The following is a 12205-nucleotide window of genomic DNA, read 5'->3' as shown; positions in this document are numbered from 1 at the left end:
GTCCAATAGGAGGGGAATATTGAGAAATTTAGAGAACAATTTAGAAACAAAAAAAAGAAATTTAGAAACATTGTTATTGTCTGTATTTAAAATATATACAATAAACTGCATGTTGTTATTAGCACTCTAAAATTATAGCCCAATTTTAGGCTATGACTTTGAATTTTCAGAAAATTTAAAATGGGAATATAAGATAGCACTCATGTATAAGCTAATACTATAGCTTTGCTGCCTTCAATTTCTAAAGTTGGAAGGACAAAATATGACTGTTATCTACAATAATCAGCTGTCTTATGATGGGAGGTGCACAACACACACATACACATACACACACACACACAAATCTCAAAAGTCAAAGTTGGTTCGTAAACTAAAAATAGTTTATAGGCAACTTACGGTTATTCCCAGCATTGTTAGTAACATGTTGATAGTGTCATTTGCCGTGTCGGAATTTGTCACTGTTATAGTTACGGACTGTAAAAAATAAATAAGAAAAATTGCTACAAATTTTTTTTAGATTTAAAGCATGTGACCAAATAATTGTCAAATTATTATCCATACTCCAAAGGTAAAGCTTGTTTTCAGGTAATGACAAAGTAAAGCACGTGTAGAACACGAACCCTTAATTATATTTTCATTTTTTTTATGTAACATGAAGCTAGTAGGAAACATGTCAGTAAAACATATATTTCCCTCCAAGAATTTGTGGCATACAAAATACAGCAGCTGAAGCAAGGAAGAGAAAAACTGAGAATTCCAAGAGGGCACTTGGGTGACCCTCAGCTCCATAAGGCTATTTCCAAAATGGTGGGAGGGGGATAGTATTAAAGGAAGGCACTAGATACTTTCCTCTCTTACTGAGTTGTGTTTGTATAGTATGGCTTAGTTCCTTTGTAATTACATAGTCGGTTTCAGTAAAATCAGATAAGAACTGGCTATGAAAGACACTTTTTTAAAAACTACTATTTAGTCTGTATTTTCTTTGTCAGGCATCATGATTAACTAAGACTTCCATTGTTGCAATCTGTTAAGACAAATAAAACCAATGAATCTAGGAAATGAGACTGGAAATGTTAGAAGTTTATGTTCTATTCACAACTCTGCCAGTGAGTAGATACTTATAATAGCTCTCTATCAGACCATACATTGAGAAACTGCTCCATACAACTAGGAAAAGTTTACAGAAAATTTTCTGAAAGGGGTTAATAGGAATCTGAGATGGATCTATAAAACTATCTCAATTACAAAAGTCATTTTAAAATAAGAGAATATGTAACCAGAACATTTACTATGCATACAGTTTTTGTAACATTTTTAGGCAATGGGGCCTGTGTCCTTCAGGAAACAGTGCATAAAGAAGAAACAGCACAAGTGGACACTCACAGGCCTTGAAAATATTAAAAGCAAAGTTAAAAGATGCTCTTTCATAATTCATTCCTTGTCCTTTCATTGTATTTTTCTTCCTATGAATTGAATGCAATTACTTGATATCACAGATGGTCCAAAAGTAATTCAATAGTCATTCAAATAGTCATTGAAATAGTAATTCAAGGGATGTATGTATATTTTCCTGCATGTTGTAGGATCTCCCAACAGACAAATTCCATTAGAAGGAACTCTCTCTAAACAAATAACTTCAGAAAAACAAACTATTTTTTGAAATAATTCAAAAGAAAAAGAAAAGTTAGTTTTTGTTCATGAGTCAAACTGTTACTTAATATATGAAGAACCAGGAAAATGAGATCAATTTTCAAGAGCTGAAGCCACACCTGAGATGATCTAGATGCTTAGACTATTAGCCAAAAACAGCTATTACAATAATGCTCAATGATACAAATGAAAATGTGCTCACAATAAACAAAAATAGAGGCATCTTAGTATAGAAATAAGAAGTATTTATGACTTTTCCTTTTTTGAGAGGAAAAATATTTAAAAATAGAAATTTTTATCTGAAAAAATATTTTTTAAAAATTTATTGACTAGGCTACATTGCATAATGGAGATGATGAAAAGAAGTCAGTGATTTGAAAATAGATACTAGAAATTATCCAGTGTGAAGAAGAAAAGGGGGGAAAAGATTGAAAAAATTAACAGAGCCTGAGAGATCTCTGAACAATGTGAAAGTGTCTGATATGCAAATGGAACTGTCACAAGGAGAGAAAGAGAAATAATGAGGAAGGAAATATTTGATGTAATAATGATTAAAATTTCCCAAATTTGGTGAAGGCATCAATTTATAAATTCAAGAAATTCAGAATATGTCAAATAGGACAGATTCAAAGAAAACCATGCTTAGGTACTTCCTAGCCACACTGTTAAAAACCAAAAATAAAGAGAAAACTTGAAAGCAGCTAGAGAAAAAATGACAAATCACCTACTGAGGATTAATGTTTAATCACAGACTACTCATCAGAAAGCATCAAGAGCAAAAGACTGGACATCTAAAGGACTAAAAGGAAAAAATCTGCAAACAAAATTCTACATCCCCAAAAATATCCTTCAAGAGTCAGTGTCAAAAAATAAAGCCATATTCAGATAAAAGAAATTAAGTAAATCTGTTTGCACCAGTTTTGCACAAGGAATGCTAAGAATCATCTTTCTACGATGAAGTGAAACAGTGCAGTGGGAAACCTGGATCTTTAATAATGGGTGAAGAACATCAGAAATGTTTATTTCACCCAAACTATACCTCAATAAAGTTGATTTTTAAAAATTCAAGGTAATTTTCCAAGGAAAGTTCTGAATGTAAACCACTGCCACAATTGATATCAAAGGCAGAGACGAGAATGTGCTCTGCTGCTAGAGAATTCTCTCTCCTTCATGCAGTGCATCTAGCCTGCACTTAGCAACAGATCAAAATATTTGCATGGCTTTTGCTTTATCCAGGAATATCTTTTTTTTCCACCTTCAAATAATGTTTTGTGTGATCTAGAGCTACTTCAAACTATAACAACAACCACAAAAAAATGCATTTAAAGATACCCAAAGTATCTTGTTCATCACTGTAAATGTCTTGGCTACTGTACTACAATTTCAGAAATCAAATTTTACACACAAAAACTGGGCCAATTGGTTTGATTTTTTTCTCCCCACGGTATAAAGAAATTGAAATAGAAATATGCTGATCCCTTAAAAGTGTCATCCCTCTTAGTTCAATTCAATCCTGATATTCCTTGGAACAAAAGACTTTTTAAAACTCCTCTGCATTTGACATAACTACTCAATGAAACACCTGATCCTTAAGTGGATCCTGTACTAGAAAGGAGACATTATTGAGGTCAACTGACAAAATGAGAATGGGAATGGCAGAGTAAAGTATTATGCCAAGGTTAAATTCACTAAAGGTGATAACTGTAGAATATCTTTATTCTTAAGAAATGCTTAGGTTTAAGGAAAAAGGGCCATAGTATATGTATGACCCTCAAACGTAAGTATACACATACATGTAATAGACAGAGAGAAAGAAAATAAGTGATAAAGCAAATGGAATAAAGTGTTACCAATAGGTGAATCTAGAGAAAGAGTATACGGGGTCTTTTTGTATTACTTTTATACTTACAACTTTTCTCTGAGTTTATAGTTATACCAAATAAAATATCTGGAGGGGAAAAAGGACTGTGGAGACAATCCAGACCATTCTGTATGTAAGTGGTGGCCACTGGGGAAAAAATGGTTGATTCTAAATCACTGTATTACAAGCCACTATAAGCAATTAGAAGGATCCAGAGAAATGTTATAGACACTTAACATCCGATACTCTTTCCTTGCTTAAGCACTGTAGTATGTATTCCTCTTGCTTCATATTACCTAGGACGCAGTTTTTAGGTCTATAAAGCAGTACATGGAGAGGGGGAAAATACATTTTTCCTCATGGTACTTTTCTAAATATTCTCTCTCTCTTCCTACCTTTTGCTCTCTCTTTCTCTCTCCCCAACTCACTGCTTCCTCCCTCTCTGTGTCTCCACCTCTATCTCCATCTTTTTCATTCAGTCAGAATTAGGAACTCAGAATTTAATTGTTGGTCTTAAAAATACTCACACAGGCACAGTTCTTGATGTTCTCAGTGAAGATTTTGAGGAGAATGCTTTTTGGCTGCTCCTTCTCTTTGGCTAGCATGATGTACCTAATCGAATTTGATAGTAACCCAAAATAGAGTAGGATAAATTACCTTACTTTCCAATCAATTTATGTTGATCATGTTTTCAACGTACTTTGTTATTTTTAAATGCATATAAATAAGCTCAGCAAAACCAAATTTTGGGTCAGAAGGAAACATGCAAAAATATTTCAGGAAAATAAGCTGTGACTCGGAAAACAATGGATCACTCTCGTCATGTGAGATTTGACCAGCAGATCCAGTCACCAAAGCTTTCCTGCCTAGCTAGACCAGAGGGCATACTAGCACCTTCAAATGTAGGAATTAGAAGTTGCTTTCAGCATTACTCGGTAGGGTAAACTGCACTTATGGAAATTTAATATATGTTTTGAGAATAATGTTAGCTATAATCATGAGGTTGGAGAGCTGGGGAAGATGAGAGTGATAACCAGAATTTCATAAAAAATAAGCAATATATGCATGTAAAGGAGAGCAGGTTATTTGTAGTAATGGCCAGGGTACAATTAATAAGAAATCATTGGAGGATAGTGTAACAATTTCTACTAAGGGAAGGGAACATAGTTTGGGGGCACTGCTTTGAAGAGATCTACATTTTTTCCATCATGGGTTAAAGACTTATAATAATACATTGACAAAATACCTTTGAAGGTAAGAACGCCATTTTTCCTTTTGTTCTGAAGAACTGCAATTTAAAAAATGAGAAGAAAAAATTGAGGAACGTACAATACTCCTACTAACATATTAAGATCACCATTCCAGATTAAAAATATCAGGAGCCCGTTGTTAAGGGATGTGATGTGTAAATTGTACTCCCCTTAGAGTTGGGCTTTTGGTGGACTCTATTAAAGCAATGGGAAGTAGATCCTAAAGAGGAAGAAAGTTGATTTCAAATCTGAAAACTTAATTGTGACTATGTGATGCAAGCTATGTGATCACGGGCATGTTGTTAACCACTTTGATATTTAGTTTCCAGAACTGGAAAAAGGTTAATTATAGCTCAGAGTGTTCCTGCAGCTGCAAGGGCTATTCGGATATAAAGAATATTACCATTCAAATTAAATCACATTTAAGAAATTTAGCAATTTGATGGAACTGTCTTGGCTCAGAAACAAGAATATCTTTTTCAGAAAAAAACACCTGTAATATTTTTATTTCTTTATACATATGGCAGATTGTAATATGTTAAATTAGTTCCTAAAAACCGTATTCTTCATCACTGTGATCTTCTGAGAAAGATCAATCCCCTGATGCAAAATTACTAAAGATCAGTATGTTCTCTGCTAAAATTTTCACAGCATTTAATATCCAAAGTTGCAAATGTCTTAAGGCTCATTCACATGTGGGCTTATCACTTACCAGCATTTTTTTTTATTGTGGTAAATTACACATAAAAGAAAATTGACCATTAGTGACCTTTAGTATATTCATCGTTCTGTGCAACCATCGTGACTGAACATGTTTATCACCCCAAAGCAAACATGTGTCTATTAAGCAGTCACTCTCCCTTCCCTCCTGTCCCTAGCTCCTGTTCCACATTTTGTATATTTGTTGATATACACTTGGTTTCTTTTTCTTTATTCTTTCTTTCTTTCTTTCTTTCTTTCTTTCTTTCTTTCTTCTTTCTTTTCTTTCTTTCTTTCTTTCTTTCTTTCTTTCCTTCTTCTTTTCTTTCTTTTACTATTGTCAACAATACTGCTACAAACGTTTGTGTATTTTTTTTTAATTTTTATTTATTTATGATAGTCACACAGAGAGAGAGAGAGGCAGAGACATAGGCAGAGGGAGAAGCAGGCTCCATGCACCGGGAGCCCGACGTGGGATTCGATCCCAGGTCTCCAGGATCGCGCCCTGGGCCAAAGGCAGGCGCCAAACCGCTGCGCCACCCAGGGATCCCCCAAACGTTTGTGTATTAATTTTTGCATGGACATATATTTTCCTTTCTCTTGGATATGTGTCTGGAGGTCATATGTAATTGTGTTTCACTTATTGAGGAGCCATCAAACTGTCTACAGTGGCTGTCACATTCTATAATTCTACCAGCAACACTACTCCCCACCCTCTCCATCACCATTTCAGGACCTGTCGCATCAAGAAAGTAGAATGCCCATTTAGTGTCCCAACCTGCCTAGGTGCATAGACACAGCTTCTAGTTACTCATGCCAATCCGCAGAACAGTAATAATAATCAATAACAAAAGCATTAGGTGCCAGATGTTGTTATATGTGCCTTCTATCTATTTATACAGCCTTTTTAACTAATAGTTAAATGGCTTCCACATTTTCCTCCTATTAGGGGGAAATTTTTTTTTTGGACACTCCCCTACCAAACACTTTATATATTCCCTTTTTTTTAAAATTCCCATTTGAAACTCTTTCCTTCCACTTGCAACCTGGAGAAGATATTAAGCAATGGGAACTGATGATCTTTATGCAAAAGAAGACCTGCAGAGAGGATATAAATACATGTTTCTTCCTAATAAGATTTGAAAATTTTTCATTAATTCAACAGCTGCATTATAGGATTAATAAATTAACAACTTGTAAAGATTTTTGTTGTCTTACATTTATGATGACCTGTGAGATTTTGGTGGAGTGGGGTGAGGAGAAGAAAGCAGTGTGTTAAGTACAACCGCATAAAACAGGAATGAGGCTTGGGGTGTGGATGTTTCAAACAGAGATGCAAGTGTGGCATGATCCCTGTAAACTCAGAGGTGTCTGCTCAGGATATCCAGGGTCGAGATCCACATTCCCCATCCTCTTGTCAGCCTAAAAATGTGTCTTACACAACTAAACTCTACTCAATGGAATCATATTTTGTTTTAGATCGTCACCAACTAAGATAATCTGTACACAGCAATTCAGGCAACCTAGTATCCAACGGCATGATCAATTTATTTGTATAATTACATACTGATGTTAAGGGAATTAACTTGGGAGTGTAAAAGCAATTTTTCAAATTTAATTGGACCCTTTAATAGTACTTGCTCAAGAAATCTATTCCGGTGATTTAAAAATGCAGATACTCCCTGGGAATCAGAGGGCAGGATCTTGGAGAGGAGACCTTGAACCTCACTCTGTTGATTCTCCTTCCACAGAACTAGAACTCCTAACTCCTCAAGTGGCTATAGAGCCCATTTGAAAAACCATTGATCAAAACTGAAGGAAATTACTCCAGTAGTTCCCACTATACATTATCTACTTGTTTCCATGTGGATATAAGCACCTTCTTAGGCCAAGTACAAGGCAAAACAAGTGTCATGGGAGGTCAAAAAGTGAGTCACCAGCTTGGTAGACAATAGATTTCAATGTTATCCTTTTCAAGCCATGTAGATACAGGACACCAAGGCATCGGTCTTACCTGAAGGTGGCCACAAAGTTTACCGTGGGCCAGCCCAACACAAAGGACCTCCCAGAACTGATGTTGGCATCTCCCACTGTATCCATGCAGTTGGCAATCCACATGGTGTTCAGTGGTATTTTTTTTTTATCTTAAAGTTTTTCTTATACCTAGAAAGATCCCAAACATGACCTCTGTTAGTTCATTTCAAAATGTTATGGGAACAGCTGTGTTCATTAGAGACCAGTTCTCACTGCTCCGGGGCAAATCAGGTCTCCCACATCTCTATTACCCTCTGTGCACACACAGCAAATGGTTAGATGGGCCTTTGCAATGTGTGTGTTGAGCAAACTCTGGCTTGGAAAACTGAAAACACTCTAATGGCAGCAAATAGCCATATTTTTGAATGGTGAGTGTTGAGTAACCACTGTATATTTTAGAGCTTTGTAGGAAAACCATTAATTCATTTGCTATTGCTGGATTTGTTACCTATTACACATAATTTTATGGCTATTATTGCAGTTAATTATTCATTTATGACTTGCATACTTCAAAAAGTGTTTGAGGGGCTGAACAAAGGTACATGATACATGACTTATAAAAATAGTTATACAATTTTTTTCTTAAGAGAGACAAACCAAGGGCACCTGGGTGGCTCAGTCAGTTAAGCATCCAACTCTTGGTTTTGGCTTGGGCCACGATCTCAGGCTCTTGAGATCATGCACCTGTGTAGGGCTCACCACTCAATGAGGAGTCGGCTTCCTCTCTCCCTCTGCCACTCCCCCCACTCATGCTTGCTCTCTCTCTAAAATAAATAATAAATAAATAAATATAAATAAATAAAAAACAAACAAACAAACAAATAAATCTTTTAAAGAGTGTGAGGGAGAGAGATGAAATCAAAACAAAAAAAAACAAGCTTGGATCAGAAAGATTTAAAAGTTACTTTCAACCTTAATTTAAAAAATATTTTCTAGCCCTTAAAGCATAGGTTATTTTCAATTTGCTTTCTTAAAATTTTGTCCATACCATTTTCCCATAGATTCTGGCTAAAACAAAAAAATTGTTAGCCTACAGACTGAGCCCAACTGAAAAATCATCCATCCATCCATCCATCCATCCATCTGTCCATCAATCAATCCAAGATCAGTGGTTCGGAGGTCTTATATGTAAGTCATGGATACTTCCCATTTCTCTGAGGGGTAAGAAGGGGTGAAATGGGTTTTTGATAATTTCTGCCTAATCTTCTTTGACCTCAAAGATAAAAACCACCATTGATTTATTTTGGTTGATTAATTAATTGATTAATTTGGTTAATTCACAACTTTGACTCGCAGGTGGGCTTGAGATTTAAACAGTTACAAGTCCTATAAGGAATGCCTGGGGAACTTGGATCCTCCACTCTGGAACTCCTTAGTATTCAGAAACACATGTGGAAAACACTGAACTAAACTGAGATGAAAGACACCTCATGTGCAAAAATCCCTATGACTCCACTGATTCATGGAAAAATTAGAGCTAAAACTCTTCAGTGGGATTTATGAAATAAAAATAATCTTTTAGGAAGCCCACTTGAAGGATAATGTAGATTCAAAGCTTAGGACACAATGAATATAAATATGATGGATACCAATATCTTTCCATATTTTTTTATTTCAACATTTTTTTATTTCAACATTACAGCCAAGTGCCTGTATCTATGTGCTTGAAGATTTTTATGGAACATAGTCAATTAACAGATAAAATCATTTTTCTAGATAGTAATTCAAAAGGCATTGTCATGTCAAAAATATATGCCCAAGGGGAATGATAGACAGGTATCTGCTTGTTTTTACAGATTTTTTTCTTTCTAATATAGGTATCTGTGTATATACAGACACCTAAGATCCTGTGTGGAAACTTCCAAATACATTGACCTGGAAAAAGCCATCCAATAACCTTAGTTCAATAAAGCACCAGGATTAGTTGAACCAAGGAATGATCCTAGAGCCCAGAGTGTGGTTTCTACTCTCCTATAACGTTTTGAACACTTATCATATGCCAAGCTCTGTTCTAAATATTTTATAAATATAAATATAAAAATTTAATCCTCAAGCAACTACACTAGATGGTCTCTATTAGCTCCATTTTACAAATAAGGAAACTCACAGAAAGTTTAAATAAATTGTCAAATGCAGGAGACAGGGTTTGAACCCAGACAGCCTAACTCATAAGCCCATGTTTGTAACCACTTGACCGTGAAGTAACCTTTTCATCTTTCCTACCCTCAGCCTCATTTCTGTCCCCAGAGCCATCAGCCCAGCTTTCTCATGGGATTTATATTGGGAGTGAGAGGATAAATCTCAAGGCATTATATTAATAAAGCCAGTTGCTAGCTTGGAAATATTTAAAACGTGTTACAACAAAGCTTTTACTTCAATAGATTCTTCTAAGGTCTTACTGTGTTTCTTTACTCTCAATCACTGACCCAACTGGATTATCTCAGCAGAAATTAGAAAGCGATAATCTACTGTAAACTGACTTAAGAAGAAGAGGAGGAGAACTGCAGTTTTTATTTCTAAAAATAGTCATTTATTATAGTTGTATTAACATGATGTCCTTCTTGCTTTCCACTACCTTAATCTTTATGCCAAAAGGTAAGCCCCAGTGAACTGGGGAGTTTTGCAGAATTCTAGGGAGATATCCTCTGTTCTAAGATAGAGGCATTCTCTTACAAATGTTGGGAGCAGGGGTCATAGTCTATTCTGTAACTATTCGTCATTTCACGACAGTGAGTTAATAGTCATCTTCATCTTTTGACCAAATTAAATTCATTTTTTATTTCATTTCTACATTCCTTAATAACTTATTAAACTCAACACCAAAGAAACAAACAATCCAATCATGAAATGGGCAAAAGACATGAACAGAAATCTCACAGAGGAAGACATAGACATGGCCAACATGCATATGAGAAAATGCTCTGCATCACTTGCCATCAGGGAAATACAAATCAAAACCACAATGATACACCACCTCACACCAGTGAGAATGGGGAAAATTAACAAGGCAGGAAACAACAAATGTTGGAGAGGATGCGGAGAAAAGGGAACCCTCTTACACTGTTGGTGGGAATGTGAACTGGTGCAGCCACTCTGGAAAACTGTGTGGAGGTTCCTCAAACAGTTAAAAATATACCTGCCCTACGACCCAGCAATTGCACTGTTGGGGATTTACCCCAAAGATTACAAATGCAATGAAAACGCCGGGACCCCTGCACCCGATGTTTTATAGCAGCAATGGCCACGATAGCCAAACTGTGGAAGGAGCCTCGGCGTCCCAACGAAAGATGAATGGATAAAGAAGATGTGGTTTATGTATACAATGGAATATTACTCAGCCATTAGAAATGACAAATACCCACCATTTGCTTCAACGTGGATTGGAACTGGAGGGCATTATGCTGAGTGAAGTCAGTCAGTCGGAGAAGGACAAACATTATATGTTCTCATTCATTTGGGGAATCTAAATAATAGTGAAAGGGAATATAAGGGAAGGGAGAAGAAATGTGTGGGAAATATGAGAAAGGGAGACAGAACGTAAAGACTGCTAACTCTGGGAAACGAACTAGGGGTGGTAGAAGGGAGGAGGGCGGGGGGTGGGAGTGAATGGGTGACGGGCACTGGGGGTTTATTCTGTATGTTAGTAAATTGAACACCAATAAAAAATAAATTAAAAAAAATAACTAATGATGAGGAATGTGATGTCTAAGATGGGTGTGAGCTAAGTTCAGTCCCTTTTTCTAAATTCTTCACGGGTTTCTACTAGTACAAATATCTTAATATTTTATCAAATAGATACTCTTCTTTCTTTTTAAAGATTTCTTTATTTATTCACGAGGAGGCACAGAGAGAGAGAGGCAAAGACATAGGCAGAGGGAAGAAGCAGGCTCCCTCTGGGGAGCCTGGTGAGGGACTTTGATCCCAGGACCCCGGGATCATGACCTAAGCCAAACGCAGACACTCAACCACTGAGTCACCCAAGGGCCCCAAGTAGATACTGTTCTTAAAAATAAAGTAATTTTTATTTTAATTTTTAAAGTACTTTAAAGTACTTTAATTTTTAAAGTAATTTTTATTTGAAAAATAACTTATTTAGTATTCTAATGAATACCAAAAATGATAAGGAAGATTCCATTTGACTTCAATTCTTGTGAACACAAGTTTCTAGTGTATGAAAGAAGTGAGAAAAATCCCCAATTTTCACTATTAGTAACATCTTGTACAACAAGAGAAATAGAATTTCTTTGTGAAGAAACAAACATTAATTCCCCTCATTATTACACACAAGCCAAAATTCACTAATTCTGACTGAAAAATAGGTAGAAATTAATCAACTATTCAATTTCTGTTAAATTCTGTAGTGTCAACCTAAAGATGAGAGAGTCTCCAGCTGAAGCCTGAGGCTGAGCTGAGGTAAAATGGAACCTGGGTCAGCCTACCCCCTTTTTTATGGCTAATTGTAAAAATTAGGCATTAAACTCAGATTATTCATTTGAATAGATTGATTGAGGGTATTGATTCCTCCATGTAAGACCAAGGCATGACAGGGATGAAATATGTTTTTTTTTATTTCAGGGGCTATTTCTTCTTAGTTTTTTCCTTCTAGAAAAAAAGGTAAATTTTTTCATATTAACAGTGATCAAAAATATACCAAATATTTACTATGGGAATGATCTCATAGTAATTTTCTAAAGATTGTGGCAAGCATTAA

The 12205-nt window shown here is 35.7% G+C and overlaps 1 protein-coding gene across 1 annotated transcript in view; it reads right to left on the bottom strand.

Annotated features, from left to right (window-relative positions):
* The window catches only part of LOC119864422 (rho GTPase-activating protein 20-like), a 54901-nt gene extending 47323 nt beyond the window's left edge, over positions 1–7578 (bottom strand). The window contains exon 1 of the mRNA XM_038565232.1: positions 7475–7578. Within this exon, the coding sequence (XP_038421160.1) occupies positions 7475–7578 (104 nt within the window). The remainder of the gene's footprint in view (positions 1–7474) is intronic.
* Between the last annotated feature and the right edge of the window lie 4627 nt (positions 7579–12205).

This window comes from Canis lupus, chromosome 19 (genome assembly GCF_011100685.1).
Source record: "Canis lupus familiaris isolate Mischka breed German Shepherd chromosome 19, alternate assembly UU_Cfam_GSD_1.0, whole genome shotgun sequence".
In the NCBI taxonomy this organism is placed as follows: Eukaryota; Metazoa; Chordata; class Mammalia; order Carnivora; family Canidae; genus Canis; species Canis lupus.
Note: the sequence above shows the minus strand (reverse complement) of the source record. Positions and strands in the feature narration are given on the sequence as shown.